Genomic DNA, 22,119 nt, shown 5'->3' with positions numbered 1-22,119 from the left:
TCACACACACACACACACACACACACACACACACACACACACACACACAAGCAGACTGAAAAGGCACCACTGGCTTTCACACCTTTTCCTCTGTAAAGGCCTATCTTACATGAAGATAAAGGAGGGGAGATATGATAAGTTCAAAAAGAACCATAACATGGTATCTGCTATTTGTGCACTCAAAAGTTAAGGGATAAAGACACTTTCAGATTGTAAACAAAAGACCTGTGAGCCTTTTTAATTGAAAAGTTGAGGAAAAGTGAATAAAGCTGACTTGATACCTTCTCCATATAACCCATAGACTTAGGGCATAAAGGATTGGGTCCTCATCACCTACCTTTCTTAAATTACTTATTTACTCACTTTAGGAATTTTATGGAAAAGGTATCCAGCCTATGGGTCTCATACACTTAGAAGTTTACCTAAATAGCAAATCCCACACTAAGTGAACTAAAACATGCCCCAGTGTTCATCCAAGTTCTAAGACAATGGCTCTCCATTTCTTTAAATCTGAACTGTAATAATTGAGAAGAGGGCCAGGATTTCTGGTAATAGTCTAATACCTTCCTTGGGAAGCACAAGTGCCTCACCTGCAGCGACATCATGTCAGGTCTGTACTGCTTGCGGAAGCCAAGGTCATACATGAGGAATTTCAGCATTTCAAAGGCTTGTTCTTCACTCATGTGCAGAAGTAGGACTCCAGCCACAAAACTAATTCCCTGACAGTATCCCACTTCTTTGTCCAGCAAAGAATAGGCTTTCAGGAGGTTAAACAGTGACAGTTGCCCTGGCCCAAGCTGTACTGAAAAGTAAGGGTGAGTAGGAAACGTCCTTCCTGCAGATGAAAAGAAGAAAAATATGTTTTGAAATGTCCTCATGCCTTGGAGACCATAGTGAAATTGCAATTCAGTGACCTCCAAGAATAAATAAACGCTCTTTCCCAAACCAGTGAGAGTTGCTTGGAGTCACCACGTAACTAAGAGTCTCTCTCTCTTTCACCCCAAGTCCTGCGAGGCTACCATACCATCTTCACATGTATGATATGGGAGGAAACATTTTATGCTAACCAGTACTTCTTTCCAGCAAAAAAAAAAAAAAAAAACAATAAAATAAAAATCCACAAACTGATGACATACCCAGGAGAGCTACCAGGAAAACAGAATATAAAATTTATTCTGACTATATAAAGCAAGGCAAATTCTAATTCATATAAAGACTACCTTCTAAATGAAACCAGAAGTCTATAAGACATATTATATTATTTAAAAGAAAATCTTCATAGTCTATAAACAGATTTACTTCTGCTTTTCTTATAATATGACACTGGAGGGACTTTTTGGGTTTGTTTGGCTTTACATTCAGACTATTATTCAGAAGAAAACTTCTTTTTCAACTATATTTTGCTCTTTGCTCTTAAAATACCTCCATGAGTCATGCAAACCACTTTCCTTTTTCAATATCTAAAAATATCAAGGAAAATAAAGGGTCAAGTCAATTTCAAATAAATACCCCTCTAAAATTTACCTCTAGGTATAAAATTACCACAGAGACACTTGAGCTGGCAATGTGAGTCCTGAGTCACTAAAAGGAGAGTTCTATACCCAGAAACAAACCCATCTTCACATCAAAGCTGTTTATACTGATATGGGACTTTCTTAGTACCACAAAAATGAAGGGAGATGTTAGCGTCCCTGTGAAATGATTACTCATGTCAGTTAGAACTTCCAAGAGGGCCAGGTTTTAAAATGTTTTCTCCCACATATGCTTAAAAGTGATTTTTTTTCCAGGAACCAATAAGATTAATTCTGCAGAGCCAGTAAGAGGAAGATATGAGAAAATAACAATTGCATGCTGAAGAAACACAGATGGCTACAAGTAGAGCCAAACAAGCAATTTTTTAAATTATGGTTTTATTTTCTCACTTAAATTTTTTACTAAGGAAAACTATAAATACACTTTCTATCCATTAACTTGATTCTAGCTCCATTTTTGTCTGACTGTAATATGATCTCATTCTCTCTCTTTAATAGGACATCATGACTACCCCTGATCGTATCACCAATTTGTGGTCAGAGAACCACAGATTTGCTTGGGAACACAGGGACTGCCTTGTTCAATGCCCCCACTTAGTAGAGAGGATTGACACTCAGAAGCAAGGTAATATGTCTAAGACCACAATTAGTGGCACAATCAGCACAAAAACTCACTTCCATTTCTCTGTAAAATCCCCTTTTTAACTCTGCTGGGCTCAAAAAAATAATTAACTGAGCTGGGTCCTTTCCCAACAAGAGCCATTTGTCATCCAAAAGGAACAGAGGTTAAAAACTAGGGTTTGGTTAGTGATTTTTCATATGCCCTAATATAAGATGACCCCAAACATAAGGTAATCTTGTATTTTCCTGGGCCCAAATAACATATCTGGCTACCTGACATATATCAACTTTTAGGAGTACAAATAAATCGGTCAAATGCCAATGTATAATATTTAATCTAATAATGTAGATATTTTAAAATAATAAAGTATATTACAGAAAAATTAGACACAATATAATTTTTAAAAATCAAAGCATTTTTATTTCCACAAGTTATTTGAAAATCAGCATTTAAGAAGACTGCTGGCTGGGCATGGTGGCTCACACCTGTAATCACAGCACTTTGGGAGGCTTAGGCGGGCAGATCATGAGGTCAGGAAATTGAGACCATCCTGGCTAACATGGTGAAACCCTGTCTCTACTAAAAATACAAAAATTAGCCAGGCGTGGTTGCGGGCACCTGTAGTCCCAACTACTTGGGAGGCTGAGGCAAGAGAATGGCATGAACCCGGGAGACGGAGCTTGCAGTGAGCAGAGATAGCGCCACTGCACTCCAGCCTGGTCGACAGAGGGAGACTCCATTTCAAAATAAATAAATAAATAAACAAGAAAGACTGCCTTACGATTCTGTCACTGGAAATTCTCCCCCAGGCCATGAGTACCTACTGCTACTCTATTAGCACAAGCACAACTAATGTTTCACTCACCCTATAGGTGTATAGTCATAATTTCCACCAACATAACCATTTATCATGTTGCTTTTAAAAGTGATAGATAAAGGATTGTTTTCAGCAATGTGTCCAGGAATACCTAGTACACCTTTGTTACATTTTTAACCTATTCTAAGCCATTTCAAAACCAGCATTGATTAAAATACAACTATCTGCCCTAAAAGGTCAGTTATTCAAAATGCAGTAACTGAGAGCACCCCATAATATGACCTTTATAGTAATTTAAATATAAGATGGCTCCCTTTGCAGAGGCAAAGTTTTGGGGTGAAAACTTCATTTAATACGCAGGCGTTTGTTGGATCATCAATCAGGAATACGGACAACTTGCCCTCAGGAAAGGACAAAGTCAATGGCTCCGCATATGCCAACAAGTGCTCTTTATCAGCACCAAGAACAAACAAAAACCAAAACAACTCAACAGAAGGATCAGCTGTTTACGTTTGTAAATTATAATCCACATGCCAAACATACCTAAATCCACGAGAATCGCATGCTGCTGAGCAGTGAGCTGCTTCAAAAGTTCCTTATAGGATATGTCAGGAGGCTGTTGTTTATTAGGCAATCTGTGTCTGAGGCGGTACTGTAAAGCCAGGAACTGCCAAATTTCTCCTCGTCGACTTTTGGGAACTCCTACAATCAAGGAGATAAATAACCAAGGCAGGCCTTGAGCTCTGGAATGAAGTTGTTAGATCCCAGTTGCTTCACTATGTAATTCTGGTAAACAGGCCGCTGTGTGTACTGCACGCCACCCTAAGACCACGCAGTACGATTGACAGGAGCGTATTTTGACAAGCTTAATCCTATAGCTCCTGATGTCTTGCAAAAGAAAACGCTCACACAACACTTAACAACAATGACATTAACAACAACATCACCCATCACTGACTGGGCATTAATCAAACATTTATTGAGGGTGCCCAGCTACAGAGCACATGCGCTCAGAAAACAACTCAGCTATAAGGTAGGCAATTACCATTAGGCCCACTTTATAGACAGAAAGCTGAGGCAGAGATGAAGTAATTGCCCCAAGTTCACATGGCTAGGAAGCGGCAGTTTAGAATTAGAACTCCGGAAGTCTGGTTTCAGAGGCGTGTATTCCCAAAAGTATCCCAAAGTGTATCCCGAAGTGTATTGCTGCCTATTTTCACTCTTTATTTGGCTTGAGGATAGCAACGAATGCTAATCCTAATTTACAACTCTAAATATTTGTCATCAACAAGTAACTTTATAATAGAGAATCAAATAGCATTCTTATATGGGCATTAAAAATGAAAGAATAGGCCAGGAATGGTGGCTCGCACCTGTAATCCCAACACTTTGGGAGGCCCAGGCGGGCGAGTCACTTGAGGTAAGGAGTCCGTTACTGGCCTGGCCAACGTAGCGAAACCCTGCCTCTACTAACAATACAAAAATTAGAGAGCGTGGTGGCATGCACCTGTAATCCCAGCTACTCGTGAGGCTGAGGTAGGAGAATGGCTTGAATCTAGGGGACAGAGGTTGCAGTGAGCTGAGATCGCACCACTGCACTCCAGCCTGGGAGACAGAGTGAGACTCTGTCTAAAAAAAAAAAAGAAATAATAAAAATAGTAAACAATAAGAAGGTGTAACTGACATGCTCCAGAACAACATTCGCGCTTTGAGAAGAAAACGCTTAGCACATATAATAAAACATTAACTCTATTATGCTTCAACACCAAAATGTATCCCAAGCAGTTCGAGAACACTATGACTATGTTTTTTATGCCAAGGGAAATGAAGTAAGCACTGGGAGGGACAAAATTCAACTCTGCACAGTGCAGGCAACTTTATTTCACTCACTAGGAGTTTTCAGTTTGGACAGATTGAATCTGCAGTGGGTCCCTTTGCTCCAGCTGGTTAAGGAAAGGCTTAATGGCAGTAATCTCTTCTGAATGAATGCCAGAGTTTGTACAAGCTGAAAGTATTATTGTCCAACAGGTGAAACCGAGGCTCGTTGGCATGATTTATGAGGCCTCTACAATATAGCTCCAAACTACCTTTCTAAGCACCATTACTTCCCAGTCCCTGATGTATACTAGACGCTTGTGGTCATTTTCACTTCTCCAGTTTTTAGCACCTACTGTTGCCTTTAGGGAATTTCAAGCTTCCTCACTTGATTACCCATTGTACATCTATTCATCTTTCATGAATGAGCTTGAGTGTCACCTTTTCTGTTGAAGCTCTCCCTAACATCTCCAGATGTAATCAGTCCCTTTTCACACACTATTTGACTCATACTGTAACATTACCTTATTAGATTGCAGTTAGCTCTATATTGAAGTTTTGTCTCTTTTCCCCACTTAAATGGTCCTTGAGAATAGCAAGCATATTTTCATTTCTGTATGATAAATCCAAGAATATCCCTTGCTGCTTATACATTTGTTGAATGAATGAATGACAGCATAGAAAATGTCATTTTTAGAAGGTAACTATCAGCCCACTAAATGAATCACTGATAACATGAGTGGGCTGTTTTATTATCCATCCAGTAATAAATGTACAAAAAGCGACATCATTCCAGTCAAACATACATTTATTGAGCATCCGGTATGTAGCAGAGAATAAAGCAAAGCAGTCAGGATGCCTCATCATTGAGTGATGAATAAATCCATTCTCACGAAAATCATCTCATTCATTCATTCATTCATCCATTCATTCATTCAGTAACAAGTGCAAGATACTGTCTTAGGTGCTAGGTGTGCAGTCGTGGGGTAAGAAAAACATTAAACAAATACATACATAATTATTAAACTATAAATTATGATTATAATTAATCATGAAAAATAATGATAAAGTACAATGAATTGATTTTTTGGAGGGTCGGGGTGGTGCTCTGAGGAAATGGTATTTGAGGGACCTGAGGGATAATAGGATGCTCTGGGCTTAAAGTGCAGGCAGCAGGCACTCCAGGAGAGGACCAGAGGAAAGGGCAGAGGAAAGAGGAGTGAGAAAAGGATGGGGCAGGAAGAAAGGGAGATGGGAAATGAAAATGTAGAGAAGTAAGGAAGAAGAAGAGTAGGGAGGACTGGAACATTCCATGCAAGAAATAGTAAAGGACATATCAGTGCTCAAAGTATAACAGTTCAGTGTCTCCAGAGCATACAATACGAGGTAAGGAGAGATACAAAAGTAGATCAGAAAGAAGGAAGGAGAGATTATAGAAGAACGATATGGTTTGGCTGTGCCCCCACCCAAATCTCATCTTGAATTGTAGCTCCCATAATTCCCACGTATAGTGAGAAGGACCCGGTGGGACATAATTGAATCACGGGGGCAGTTTCCTCCATACTATTTTTGTGGTAGTGAGACTCATGAAATTTGATGGTTTGTTAAGGAGAAGCCCCTTTCACTAGGTTCTCATTTTCTCTCTTGTCTGCCTCCACATAAGACATGCCTTTCACCTTCCACCATGATTGTGAGGCCTCCCCAGCCACGTGGAACTGTGAGTCCGTTAAACCTCTTTTTCTTTAGAAATTACTCAGTATCGGGTATGTCTTTATCAGCAGAGTAAAAATGGACTAATACAAAGGCCTTGGGCACAGGGCCAAGAAGTTTAAACTGTATCCAATAAGAAATGGGAAGATAAGCACTCCTAAAATATCTTTGAAAATCATTTCAAAAAATGGTGTAATCCACATCTCACAGACATTCTGTTAACCATTATTGTGTCTCCCAAATAAAGCATTCAATAAAAATCTTTAGGATTTCCATATCTTTAAGGATAAAGAACACTATATTAAGTTTGTCAATGAAGCAGCTTTCAAAATAACTCTTATCTCAATTTAAACTTAACTGTGGATCAACAGTCTCACACATTGGCATAGGCTTTTAAAACAACATTCGTTATAGAATTTCTTTGGGTATTTTGGAATTTTTATTTTACATCCACAGTTTATGTAGGCTATGGAGATTCTAATTTTAACATATTTAATGTGAGTCACAGAAATTGCAACTAAAAGTTGACTTATTCATTTTATTTTTAAATTTAGAATTCTTAAATATCAGGCATCTTATATGGCATAGCAGCAATAAAAGAATAAATGCAATATAATGGCTAAATAAAAGCAACTTCTCCAAAATTAGTAAAGAAACAAATGGATGAAAGAAAAGTGGTTGATTACTTAGCCAGAATATAAGTCTCTCTCTATATAAATACATATAAGTATATATACACATTCATGTAAACATACACATATATGTAAATGAATACTTCTGACCAAATGATGAAAATGAGCCAAGTTTGAAAGACTGAATTATTAATAATTTTATGGCAGTGATCAAAGATTTATATCAATGCATGCCCTTCTTTCTTGGTAAACAACGCCGCCAAGCTGAAAACAGGTTTGTGCTACCTCCTCAGAGACAGTCACTAAACTACAAGAAGAAACAAATTACTTCTTTTTTTTACTAAGCAAAACACAAGGACAAAATTACATCTGAGCTCCACAAATCAAACAAAAAAAAATCCCACAGGTTTTTCTGTAAAAAACAAAAATTATTGAGATTATCCCAAATACCTTCTTTAAGAAGAGTGTGAATATCTTCCACATCACATCTGATTTTAGCTCTGCAGTTTAACAACTTCTTATCCCAAGTTATTAAGACCTCTTTCTGACATGCACCAACTTCTTCATAGTCTAATTTAACTTTTCTGGACTGGAGTTCATCTCTGCTTGCTAAGGAAAAAAGAATTTACGTAAGACCAATGTGTTTTTAAAATGTAAAATTTTAAACATTTGATTGTATTTGTAAAACCATACCAAATGACTTTCAGGAATTAACTGGTAGTATATCTTAAAAAGAAAATTTAAAACAAATTGAGGATACATGAAAGGGTCTCAAGCTTTGAGTCATTTCATGTGAGATCAAAATGAGGAATAACTTCCCAAGGAGGTTTTACTCTGTATCTTACATATGGTAACTCTGCTAAGCATAAAAAGTAAACCATATTGATCATTCTATAATTTTCCATTTTTTTGACAAATGTGATGGATAGCCTAGGAAATGATAGCTCACATCATCTTAAACACCACTGAAGTGTTAATATTTTATATGTGCTATACATGAGCAAAGACTCATGCTAATCTTGATTTGAAAAATATATGACCATGATAACATGATACATTTTTATAACTATTTCCAGAGTTATCCAGACTGCCCTTAATAACTAATAAAACTAGCTTATGTGTTCCTGTGTTCGTTATTCTCTCTTTTGTTTGCTTTTGCTTTTGCTTTTTAGAGACAGAGTCTCCCTTAATACCCCAAGCTGGAATGCCGTGGTGCAATCATAGCTCACTGTAGCCTCAACCTCCTGAGCTCCCATCTCAGCTTCCTGGGTAGCTGGGACTACAGGCACGCACCACTACACTTGGCTAATTTGACAAACTTTTTGTAAAGATGGGGTCTCGCTATGTCGCCCAGGCTGGTCTTAAACTCCTGGCCTCAAGCAATCCTCCTACCTCAGCCTCCCAAAGAACTGGGATAACAGGTGTGAGCCACTGTGCCCAGTCCTCCTGTGTTCATTTGTAATAAACTTAAAAAGGAAAATTCCTTTCACTGAAGTTAACACTAATTCTATGTTTTAAATAATAAATAATTCTCTCTAATTTGATGGTCGAACATACATGCCCAGAGCTCATTAAAATAAATGTCTATAAAAGTAACCAGTATCTTGATTTGGTCTTTATCGTGAAAAACTGATTTCAAAAGAGAAGGAAGAGCGGACACTAGAGTATACTTCTTCTCTTCATTAGGATCACGGTGGACAGGAACGTCTCAGAGCAATCTGTATTCACGCATGCTCACAGCGCTTGGCCACCTTACCTCCTGCAACACAAATCTTTGTCATGCATCCCAAGTCCTCGACAGCACAGAAACAACAGCAGAATGAAAGTTACTCTTTACTTAGTGTGTTTGAAACCATTTCAAAAGACTTAAAATATCTTGTAACAAACTGTTATTCAAGCAAGGCAGTAAAAATTCTTACTTAAAAGTCCAGACATAATCTAAAGATAAACCGCAGTACAAAACTATTCCTTCCGGATACCACAGATGGCTTTCTAATACGGTTTAGCTTGGCTGTTTGGCTATTTTCTTTAAATTTCTCTGATAACCAAATAATTTTTTAAAAGGTATGGGTTTATTAAGGCTAAAAACAAATATACTCCTATATATAACTTTACTAATTATTTTCTTCACGATGGACAAAACATACTTCCTTAGAGTTTTTCTCTAATCTTCTCTAGATTATTGTTCATTTAAAATAATCGTAAGAATCTGCTTATGTACCAGCAGCACACCCTGAGGATAAAATAGTGAATAGGGACAGTTAATATCTACCCTTAACTGTTTAGAAAAGACTAAAGAACTATCAAGAAATAATTATCCATTGGTTAGAATTTTCATAGTCTAAACTATTTTTTATCTCTGTTATGTAGGCTGAGAAACAGAGAGCCGATAAAGGTTTCTGAGAATGTATTCTAAATGTCACCTCCTTTCTTATCCTGTAAAATCAGAATATAACTAACCTCAGAATACACATGCAGCCATTTATGTAAAACATTCCATTTCCTTATAATTACATAGCTGAGAAATACTGCGGGGTGCTGGGGAAAGCCTGAGAACCATGATGAATAAACCTGAGCTTTGGTACTTGCTCTGCCAACATGTCACTATTTGACCTTAGGTTAATTCCCTACCTTCCCCGAGTCAGTCACTACTTCTGCTGTAGAATGAAGAATCTAGCTAAGTAATCTCTAAGACTATTTCTATTTCAAGTAGTCTATGATTCTGAAACTATCCTTTGATATTTAATATCAGATTTTTTATTTGTACATACTCCCAAGTGAAATATAGTTTCATGCATTAAATTTTTTGAGGGAATGATGACCATTTTCTTTTTTTCAACCTATTTTCCTGACTTAGTTCAAGATATAACCACTTGCTTACAATTAAGAATTCAATTTCTTTTGAAACCTGTGAAACTTCAAGTGGGCAGACCATTTATCGCACTGAACTTTTAAAATTATGCTAATGACAATTAATAGCATTTTTAATTTTAAAGAAAAGAGGATATATTTCCAAAGGATATTTAAAATCCTATGTACTTTTCACTCCGCCAACAGCAATTTTTAAAAATGTGCTCTTGCAAACTACATATTGTTAAAATAAAAAATTGAATTGAATCATAGGTGCAGTAACAGGAATTTTAAGGTAGATGATAAACTCAGCAGTGTGGAATACCTGCACTAAAAAAGCTTTAGGAAAGATAACAAAATAAAAGCAAGTGAGAGAAATACCTAAATTATACTTGTGCCAATAATCTTAAAGGTCAAATGGACCACTTAGGTTAAATGTTTCATTTTACAAGTGTAAAAATGAGGCCCCTTCAGGTTAAGTGATTTTCCCAAAAGAATGAAATGTATACATTTTTTGGATTTCTTAGCATCTCCTTATATGCGGTTCTATCAGTACTGGAGTAAATTACATCATTCTTTCAAGGGTGAAAAACACATTCCAAAGCATTTGGTAATCATAAACTTAGCAATAAACCACCACAAACAGTACAAAATCTATTATAAATTATTTGATTATAAATGTAATAACTTGAATATAATTTTGTTAAATAGAAAATTTACAAAGCATTAACAAAAAATAGGAACAGACTTGGCTTGATAACAGATAATTACAATTAAATAGTTAAATTGAATACAATGTAAGCAGAATTTATTTGAAGCAGGCATATTTCTCCCATTATGAATGTAATTAACCTGAAACTTGAAAATCACATTCAAAGAAAACATTTGCTTTCTCATATTTAAGGATTTTTTAGAAGTGACACTAAGATAATCAACTTTCAGACACATCAAATACATTGATACCATATTATCTACATTCTATTTTACCTAAATATACTCTAAGGGTTTCTTGTGTCTTAAATCTATTTAAAATACAAACTCATTTAAAACAAAACCACAAATATCTTAAGCTGACCTTTCCCATGTTATAACCACCTCACAAAATGGAAATCAACAATTATAATCAGCAGATATTCTTCTTAAAGTGTGCATACAGTCCAAAACTGAGTGCAGGTGGCATGTATGGGGAGAGAAAGGTAGGTTTAACCTACACCCTTCAATCATAGCATCATAGCATTTAGTCTATTAGAATGGCTAACCTTCAAGTTTCTGGTTTTCTTTTTCCATTCGAAGCAACAAGATTTGTTGGTGTATAGCTTTTCTCCACAAGCTCCTCAGTTCTTTTGATTTCTTTCTTTCTTCAATCTTTTCTGGGTCATCCTCCCCAGACAGGAATATAACCAGCGGTTCCTCCTCCATGGTTGGAGAGAGGGGGGACAGTGGCAGCAGCTCGTTCCTGTCCAATCCATCTGCCGAGAAGAACACAGTGAGAGGCATTCCTTAGCAGTAACCCAGACTACACAAGTTTCTGTAGAATTCACATTCTCATCTGATCTTCTACACTTAAAAATGTCACAAAGCCTCTTTCCCCGTAACTTAGTTTCTGGAGCTAATATTTAAGCGAATTCACTAGACTGAATTCCCCTTCCAGATTTCCCTGTCATGATGAAACAAAAGCATAGGTCATTTCACCACTTCTTCTTTCTACCTAGAGAGAGAGCTCTGTAAGATAGGTGCCCTAAAACTAACTGGCCTCCCCTGAGTCCAACACTTCTGCAATTTACTTACGTATATTCTCTGGCTGTGAGGAACAAGAAAATTAAGTGGCTAGGTATCAGTGATCTCCAAAGGTCTACATCGATCATCAGAATCCATCAGAAGCAGAGCCACTGAGCAATGCTGGGTCTCTCCTGGCTGAGCACAGTACTCCGTCTGCTCACTCCTCCTGCAACACCTTTTTCTTTTTCTTTTTCAACTTTTATTTTAGGTTCAAGGGGTCCATGTGCAGGTTTGCTACATGGGTAAATTATGTGACTCTGGGGTACTACGTACAAATGACTTCACCACTCAGGTAGTGAGCACAGTACCTGAGAGGTAGTTTTCAATCCTCATCCTCCCACCCTCCACGCTCAAGGGGGTCCCAGTGTCGAATGTTCCCTTCTTTGTTTCTACGTGTACTCAATGTTTAACTCCCACTTATAAGTGAGAACATGCAGTATTTGGTTTCCTACTCCTGTGTTAATTCTTAGGATAACGGCCTCCAGCTACATCCATGTTGCTCCAAAGGACATGATTTCATTCTTTTTCACGGCTGCGCAGTATTCCATGTGCAACACCCCCTTAACAGGTGACTCATTCTCTCCCTTCCTACTGCCAGTGATTTTCCTATTAACAACCATAATCACATCTCTTGAAACATTTCAATGGTTGCTCATATCCCAAGAACAAATTGGGACTAACGTTTAAGTCCCTTCAGATTCTGGTCTCCACTCAGATTTCTAGTATCATGTATCAATCTCCCATTCTTTGCATCCATCATGCTGAATTTCTCATGATTCCCTGATCTGAAAAGTTCACTCAAATGACTCCAGAGCGGCGTCATTCCTTCTTTCTAAAGCACGGTTCTTCCAGCAATGAGTTTAAATACATATCTAATTGTTCTGTGAAGCTTTTTCTGACCATCTCAGGCAGAGTTAACTTCATTCTTATTAATACCAGTTGTTTCCTTCTATTTTTGTTTTTATTCACTGACCTCTGCCTTTACTCTTATTATTTACTTCCATATGTTTTCCTGTTGTTGTTTTAAAATTTTAATACCTGGCTCAAACTAGCTTTTTGAGTTGAACACTCAGTATAACTAATTTTTGGCCTTCTTGATTTTATGTAAACACATTCATGGCTTTTAGCAGCTCCCTAGATCCATTTTAATAGGTAAGACTCTAATCATCGAATTTTCTTCCTACTAGCTTCTAAGAGTGGTTTTCTATTCCCAAACACATGTCATTCTTCTTGTCTCCTAATCCTTGATTTCTTTCTTTTATTGGCATTGTGGTCAGATAATATTTGTATAAACGATCATGGTTATCTGAATTTCAAAATGATTTACTTAAAAATCTTTGAGGACAGGTACATAATTACATTTTATGAATGTTCCAAGTGTGGTAAAAATTAGTGAGTTTTCTCTATAGGAGGCAAAGTTCTGTACAAATATTAGGTCAAGCTAATTTATTTGTGTTACTCAAATACTATTTATGTTTAATTTCTAAAGATGAATATGTTAAAATCTCCCATGGGAGCTATTAATTTAGTGATTTCACTCCAGAATTCTTGTAGGTGTTATTTTCTAGCTCTCAAAGCTACATCATTATGTATGTTCTCATGACTGTTCTATCTTTTTGTTTACTGTTACATATGCTTTGCCTCTTTGGATGCTTTGGCTTTAATTTAATGAGTCAATTACTCAAAGAGAGCTGCCTGTGCTCTCTTTTGCTTAGTATTTGCGTAGTGTATTGTATACATTCCTTTATTGCTCAATATTTCTACATCAGTTTGTTTTATGTGTGGCTCTTATAAAAGGCTATGTTGCTTTTCTAATAAAAAGATCTTTGGAAGCTGAGGCAAGATGCTTGCTTGAGCTCAGGAGTTCAAGGCTACAGTGAGCTATGATTATACTGCTGCAACCCCAGCCTGGGCAACAGAGCAAGGCCTGATCTCTGGGGCAAAAAAAGGAAAAGAAAAGAAAGAAAAAGGACACATACTTCTTTCCTAGCACTATCATAGTTCCCTCTACCTTGTGGAGTAGGCCCAACTACAGGTTTTTGGAAACTCTCTCACTCATTCATTCATTCAACAATCAGGTATTGACTGTCTAATGTTTTCTAATGGTACCTGAAAGAGAAACCACTGTGTCACATACAGAAGGTTATTTCTACACTGTCATCACTTAAATCTCTTTATACACAGCATTTGCATTCCATTAGCTAATTTCTGACACTCATAGGGATGAATTCCTTGGGGAGCACCACACAGACCTTGCTGCTGCATTGCTGAGGGTGATTTGTTCATGGGAGAAGCAACCCTGAGGAAAATGCGCTGCCGCCAGGAGATCCGGCGAGGAGTAACAGAGGTTCCTCCCACACTTAGGGACTCATTGCTGCAGGTAGACGAGGTCCTTTTCCTCCCTTCTCCATCACTGTTGAAAGCAAATAAACATATCACTTGTAAGGAGAGCTGCACATCATGGCACTTCACAACCAACTGGTAGCACAAGCCATTCACAAGTTCTGTCACGGGCAAGCACAAGCCACAGGCAACATGGAGCAATGCGTCACCAAGCACACTAGTCACCCAGGCCACCACATCCTGGGGACACAGCAATCTAGGCCATAGCCCAGTCAAGAGAAGCTCCCCTGTTTCTACTCATTCCTTAGCAGCCAACCAGTCCTAGTTCTAATCGGAGGAACAGAAGCACTTTTAAGGAGGAATACAGGTTGCTTAAGTCATGAACTCATGCTTTGCTAAGGAAATAACATGAATAGCTTATTCAAAACAAGGTAAATATTCCATAAAAGGCTCACAAAGTGCTTTTGTTAGAGCTCTTATAGAACACGTCAATAAGGACTGTTTCTAATTGCCTATGACTGTTAAGATCTGTCTCTGAATTGTCAGCCACCAATAGTTGGATCACGGCAGAAGATAACCTGAATATAGGCAGAATAGTCAACCTTGGGATTATTGTTAGGTGATATACCAAGAAAAAACTGGGGTCAAATAAGATTGGATGGCTAAGTTAAAAAAATAGGTCTTTTAAATTTTTATTGACTTATTTGTTTTGTGAGATAAGGTCTCATTTTTTCCCCCAGGCTGGAATGCAGTGGTGCAACCACAGCTCATTGCAGCCTCCACCTCCTGGGCCCCAGAGATCCTCCTGCCTCAGCCTCCCGAGTAGCTGGGACTACAAGTACACACAACCACACCTGGCTATTTGTTTTAAAAAATCATCATAGAGACAGGGTCCCACTGTGTTGCCCAGTCTGGTCTCCAACTCCTGCGCTCAAGCAATGCTCCTGTCTCAGCTCCCAAAGTGTTGGGATTATAGACATGAGGCACCACACCCAGCCTGTTAAAAAATGTTAACAGATTTCTTTATAGCAGTACTTGTTAGAGACTGTTAATACACTGGCATGCATTGTACCTCTCCAACAGGGAAACAGTGTATAGAAATCCCCCAACTTATTGAAATTAATTGACTCTAGAATCACCTCCCTCATTTTGGGGGGGGGAGCGTGGGAGGAGTGTCACATCATTCAATATTAGTGCATAGGAAAATGCTCCTCTACTGTAAACATTTCATTTCTTAGAAAAGACCACTTTGAGTTATGCTAGGCCTATCTGCAAAAAAAGGTCAGTATGACGCAAAATTATTTTTGAGATCAACTATGTTTGCTGCTGGAAGACCCTACAATAATTGGTGCTGTTAGTGGCAGGGATATATTACATTTTTAAGTTTCACAGTCTGAGTTTGCCTTAGAGAATGATGAGGACACCAATATTTACAGGTGATGATACCAACCAATGAAGGTATAAGACTTTTGATGGAATCAAAAAGGTCATTGCTGAGGTCAGAAATAAAGCTCAGCCAGAACAGCCACCCTCAGATACTCAAAGGAACTCCATAGTGTTGAGGCAATTAATAATGAGAAGAGCAATTCAGCATCTGCCTATCGTATCTTTATTTACTCAGTCAATTCAGTTAGTTCTAGTCTGGATCTGTTTTATGGAAACATTACTTCTGGATTGACTAAATAAAAGTTAAGAAAAGACTTCTGAGCTGCTGTGCAGACAGTAAGCATTATGATGTGATATTTAGAAAGTACAGTACTTGATACATATATCTCAATATAGTCAAACTCTGGTTATTATATATCCTGGATAACATTATAACTCTAATATGTGTTCATTGTTCAAAATTCCTGAGGCAGTGGCCAGGAGCTGTGACTCACCATTTGTACACCCAGCACTTTGGGAGGCCGAGGTGGGCGGGTCACCTGAGGTCAGGAGCTCAAGAGCAGCATGGCCAACAGGATGAAACCCTGTCTCGACCAAAAATACAAAAAAAAAAAAACAGAAAAAACTTAGCTGGGCATGGTGGTGGGCGCCTGTAATCCCAGCTACTTGGGAGGCACGAGGTTCTCTTGAACCCAGGAGGCAGAGGTTGCAGTGAGCCTAGAATGCGCCACTGCACTTCAGCCTAGGCAACAGAGCAAGACTCCATCTTAAAATAAAATTATAACTAAAAAAAAATTTTTTTAAAACTCCCTGAGGCTGGGCACAGTGGCTCACATCTGTAATTCCAGCACTTTGGGAGACCAATGCAGGTGGATCACTTGAGGTCAGGAGTTCGAGACCAGCCTGGCCAACATGGCAAAATCCTGTCTCTACTGAAAATACAACAATTAGCCAGGTGTGGTGGTGCACGCCTGTAATCCCAGCTACTCAGGAGACTGAGGTGGGAGAACTGCTTGAACCCAGGAGGCAGAGGTTGCAGTGAGCCGAGATCACGTCACTACACTCCTGCCTGAGCAACAGGGCAAGACTCTGTCTCACAAAACAAAACAAAACAAAACCAAAAAAAAAAATTCCTGAAATATTGAATATATATATATATATTTTTCTTTTACTTGCACTTTGGAAAACATTAATGCAAGTATTTCCCTTTTAAAAATATGATTCGAATGTTCTATATATAATAGTGACAACCCAATAAATACTGTTGAAGTATTCATTATCTTCATTTTTGTAACACGATCTTGCTGGCAGTTATTTGCTAAATGCCCAGTTCATAGGTATATTTCTAGCTTCTAGTGTAGTAATGGGCAAATAATAAGCACTCAAAAATATCTACTGAATAAATTAATATTTTATAAAACTAAATGACATATTAACTCTGAAGGTTAAGTGAAACAGACAAAAATATTGGCTAGGCTAACATGTCAGGAATAAATAAAAGATCTATGTTCTTAAAACCCTTTATTGGGAGTCAAGTCCTAATAGCTTTGTTTTTCTAAAGTATGTTCTGAACTGTTGATGGCACTGGTAGGTATTGACCATGACAGTGCTGTTAATAAACAACAAAAAGCATATTTTTTCTAGTAAGTGTTATTCCTTTCCTACATAAAGGCATCTAATTTATAATTTAAGCTTTGAAAGCTAAATGAAATACTTATTTAAAAGCACTATTTCAATGCTCCAACAGGGCAAAAGATCAACAAATATTAACTTATCTTGACTTTCTTAGTGCTCTAACAAACCAGAGTTGACCAAATCAAAGGATTCTGAAATGTTTATATTTTAATGCTGGAATGAATACAGCTTGTAAGAATCACCTTCCAATTCACTGCTAATGACGTATCAAGTGTTTAGAAGGTACTAAAAATAAAACTGAGCTGTACCCATATCAGTTTCATGATTGCCTATAAAACACAAAGTTTGGGGGTCAGTATGTTATAAAAGACGTGCATACAGTATTTACATTACACCACTGATACATATTCAGAAATTTCATAAACCTAAAATTTTAAATCCTATAATATGAATAAACTGCCCAATGACATATTTTTCTCCCATGTCTGGAATTTAATGACTAGTAATAAGCCAAAAAATTAGCAGTAAAAATAAAAGATAATAATATACTGAAAAGAAGAACTTACAGAACAAACCATTGACCCTTTATCTTGTACTAAAAATCGACATCTTGAAAAAGCAGTTGGTTGCTGAGATATGGCAAAAGCAGCTCTGCTTTTAATAAGAGAAGATCTGTATTCAGAAGTCAAGTTCCCAATAAACATTTAAGCAGTCAGTGCAATTATGAAACTTATAGCAGTTTCCTGTTTGATTTACATTTAGTCAGCAATCTGACATTCTTAAGGTGGTAACTGCAAGAATCAAAACCAAATGAAACACTGCATCAAAATTCCTATACCCCAACTTGGAAACTACACTGGGATGGGGGTGGGGGGAGTTTATTTCTTTTGGTTGCTTTGTTTTTTATTACAATATTAGTTATCACATTGACTTTTCCTTTAATTAAACTTAGATAAGAAAGCATAATGTCTACTTTTCGAGTAAAAATAAAAACAAAACAACGTGCAGTGTTTACTGTAATAATAATAAAGCTAAGACTCTCAGCACATACTTCATGCCAGGTATCGATTATTCTAAACATTTTACAAATATGAATTAATTTCATCCCTACAGCAACGTTACAAGGTAGGTGTCATTACTACTTCCATTTTTAGTGACAATACTAAAGTAGAAAGAGGCTAAGTAACTTGCCCACAGTCACACGGATAATAAAGTGAAGGAGCTGGGATGCAAACCTAGATGGTCCAGAATCCAGACATTAGGCACTGCAGCTTATCCTGCCAGTGTAAATACTCTGCATTAGTTCTGAACAAAGCTCTATAGGACCACAAAAACAAAGCTGTTGGGATCCCCAAGATCCTCTGCATTTCTGGTGAAAAATTAAGTCTCCAATTAGCACTAAGCCTCTGTGTTGGGTACTTCTCTGTCCATTTTTTAATGGATTAATTTTATATCAACAGAGAAATAACTTCAGAGTACTATCAGGTGTTCGTTTATGTAAATGTCTCACTTCCTTTTCCTTGCTTTGAAATAATTACATTCCAAAATGTATATACTTTTAACTATAAATAGAAGGACCAAATAAAAAAATACCTTAATATAGTTGAATATACATACACTGGTATTTTAATCATCTTTACATGTTTAAAATGATGAAGCAAAATATAACCATTCCCTTATGTTTCCATAGAATCTTTTTCCTTCTTCTTTTGTATTTTGGAATCTAAACATGTGTATTATAAAACTGCTTCCCAAGACACATATTCAGGAAAAGTATTCTGTGCCAGCATTACCTCTATCAGAAATTCACAAAGTTAAAAATGAGTATCTAGGAAGGAAATATAACTTGGAGAACTTCCACCCATTTTTGACTGGTATATTGTATATATACTCCCTCTTACCACTCACCAATTAATTAAGAACCACAACGTGTGAACATAAATTAAGCCTTTATATGGAGAGAAAATATCCCATATTACATATATTCCCCAATATAGGGTAAGAAGGCTATTTCTAAGTCCTTTGTATATAGCATCCATCAAATGCTATAATATGAACTTGTCAAAGCCTCAAGATAGTCTTTTAACATATCCTTGAACAAGCAGTTATAGCGTTCACCAGATCAACTCTTAAATTAACATCATACTTCTTATTTTAACACAGAATTGTAATGCCTACTTGCCTGCTTTAAAAGAATTCATTGACTATTGTGCAGAATGGAGGTGCTCTAATGACCACTCACAGAGACTCAACTTTAAGAAGGATGTAGTCATATTTTGCTTCCTGCCAGGGCAACATACATACACTTTGCACAAAGGTAAACTCTTCTGTCAGGACCAGTCTCGCAAAGGTGGTGTTCTGCTGAGCAGCAACCTGCCTCCTATCCCCCAACCCTCTGGCACCCAGCTGAAACTCCCAGCATCTGCACTTCAGCCTGAATGACACAGCAAGACTCTATCTCTAAAGTCCAAATAAATGACTAAACACTGGCTAAATCTATATCTAAATCACCATGAATGACAACATAAGATAGATATCAAAACTTGATTAGTGTGATAGCAACTATTCAACTGAAAGCTGAAAAACTTTTCTCTTTGTAAGCCTTAAGAAATGCTAAGTAAAACAACATAGAAACGAAACCATATTTTTTCTACAGGATCCACAGTACAATTTAACTCATAATTGTATCAGGTGCACTAACAGTTTATATAGGTTCTGGCTTTCAACTGCATACACATCTGTTATCCTATGGAAAATCTTTACTAATTAAATAAAATTGAGATTAAACTATTTTAGTGGAAATCAATATATAGTATTTGGCCTATGAGTCAAAAGATAGTCAGTGGAACAACGTGTAGATAAAAGAAGAAGAAGAAAAAAAGAGTTTTATTTCCTAAACTCAACACACTGTAGATTTTAAGAAAGTAAGTTCAGTATATTGGAATTTAAAACATATCTGGGTACCTCATATGTTTATTTATATCCTTATGACCCAAGCTGAAAAAAAATCAAGCAAAATATAAAACCTCTTTGGAGTTCAATCTAACCACATGTAAAATAAGGAAATCGTAGACTAGATTATCTCTCAAGTAATAAACAGACTTAATTCCATACCTGTAGCAAAACCTAAAAGGACACAAGGCAGAACTAACATTTCCATTAGGCTTTTAAGAACAGGTAAGAAGTATTATTTAAATGGTCTTACACCTAACCACGACTGAGATTTGCCAATTACAAGTCTCAAAAAAGTCACTTTTTAATCTAATCATTGTTGCCAAAATAATTTTCTGAGGGTTTTTTCTCCTTGAACATCTCATTCTAGTGCAGTACTTAACATTACATTTTTACTCTAGCTACAAAGAAATCTAAACAGTGGCCCCAAATAGGAAGATGGGCATGTATCTTTTTCACTGGGCTCATGATAAGAGCAACATATAGAAACGGGAATAAAGCAGAGGACAGTTATTTGTAGTGGTTGTTAGCAGTGATTCTGGATGTTTACCACAGAAAAAGCCTGTGAGTCAAGAGATGTCAACACAGATGTGGTCACACTTCCATAATAAGGAACTCGGTGTTTCCTGTATCCAGACAAATGGGAGATCTTAACAGCTTTAGCAGTGTCTCAAAGCAACCAAGGTGACAGGAATTTAGGTGAACAGAAATAGATGAACAGTCTTCTTCAGTTGAAAGGCAGATTCAATTTTGTGAGTATGTTTCTTTTAGGATGCTCATTTCTGCATCTTCTTGGCATTTGGAATAAACTCCACTTAGGCACATATGTACACCTTAACTAGCAAATTCACTTCTATTAATTTAAAATTAAAATTAGGCTTTGGTTGAAGGCCACAGCACAGCTCTAAGGAAATTTCAGCATGGAATAGAGTAGAAACAGGATTTCTGCTTGCAATCAACATTTTACATGGTAATTCATGGTCTGATTACAGCAAGGGTCACATTTTCCCTACTACGTAGGCCTCAGAGCACTCAGAAAGACGGCATGCATTCAGGAGACAAACAAAACTGCTTTTGAAACTAATGATGATGTGCAGTTGGAAGAATCTCTGAATTATTTTTAATAAAAATATTTAGACCTCTAATCACCTTGATTCTGAAGCAGTGTCTTGTCTGGTACAACAGGAAAACAAGGAATGGAATTAGCATACACAAAGAGAAATATGTCTAAATCAGGATTCAGAATAAAAGACATTCCCATAAGCCATCAATAAGTCATGGTAAGGTTACTTCAATAATGAACCACAATGAATAATTATACTATTTTTTTCACCAAATACAAGAGAAATAAAGAAAACTATACCACAAAGAACTTCAAAGTACATCAAAGATTTTATTTTCTCATTGAAAAGGTTTATAAGTAAATAGAAGTAATATCTATCATCTACTTTTTTTTGACTGTCATTTACTTCTGAGCAATAAATTTCAACATAAATAAATATTTAAGCACAGGCTTAAAACCTGAGGAGCAATTGTAAAAAGTAACAAATATGCCTGTGATAATATTTAATAAACAGATGTTATAAAAATATACCATATCATATAAATTATAGTTTACTAAACAATGAAATAACATTAAATTTTGAAAAATTAATTCAAAGTGAAGTAAAACAAAAAATACACACATTACCTCTCCTCTATCATTTCAGTTATGTGCAAGTAAATCTACTAACCAACTATTAAAAAGATCTTGGCTCCTTTTTCTCAGCCTGCTTAAAAACAGTAACCTAACATGTTTTCAATAATTCAGGATAGTGGTCCTGGAAAAGGATGCCTAATCTGAATTTAAAATTTCAAATTAACGTGCTTTTAAAAAAGTAATAGTAGGCCGGGTGCGGTGGCTCACGCCTGTAATCCCAGCACTTTGGGAGGCCAAGGCGGGCGGATCACGAGGTCAGATCAAGACCATGCCGGCTAACATGGTGAAACCCCGTCTCTACTAAAAATAAAACAAAAAAAAAAACGTAGGCAGGCATGGTGGCGGGT

At 36.9% G+C, this 22,119-nt stretch overlaps 1 protein-coding gene across 1 annotated transcript in view; it reads right to left on the bottom strand.

Moving 5' to 3' along the window:
* TBC1D4 (TBC1 domain family, member 4) overlaps nt 1-22,119 on the bottom strand; it is a 94,873-nt gene that overhangs the window by 14,168 nt on the left and 58,586 nt on the right. The window contains exons 12-17 of the mRNA XM_011932148.1: nt 21,223-21,246; nt 14,010-14,170; nt 11,238-11,447; nt 7,579-7,737; nt 3,515-3,673; nt 591-835 (exon numbers count right to left, since the gene is read on the bottom strand). Coding sequence (XP_011787538.1) covers nt 591-835; nt 3,515-3,673; nt 7,579-7,737; nt 11,238-11,447; nt 14,010-14,170; nt 21,223-21,246 — 958 coding nt within the window. The remainder of the gene's footprint in view (nt 1-590; nt 836-3,514; nt 3,674-7,578; nt 7,738-11,237; nt 11,448-14,009; nt 14,171-21,222; nt 21,247-22,119) is intronic.

The sequence above is a fragment of the Colobus angolensis genome, unplaced genomic scaffold (assembly GCF_000951035.1).
Source record: "Colobus angolensis palliatus isolate OR3802 unplaced genomic scaffold, Cang.pa_1.0 Scaffold94, whole genome shotgun sequence".
Lineage (NCBI taxonomy): Eukaryota > Metazoa > Chordata > Mammalia > Primates > Cercopithecidae > Colobus > Colobus angolensis.
The sequence above is the reverse complement of the archived record's forward strand: the minus strand, read 5'-3'. Positions and strand labels throughout refer to the sequence as shown.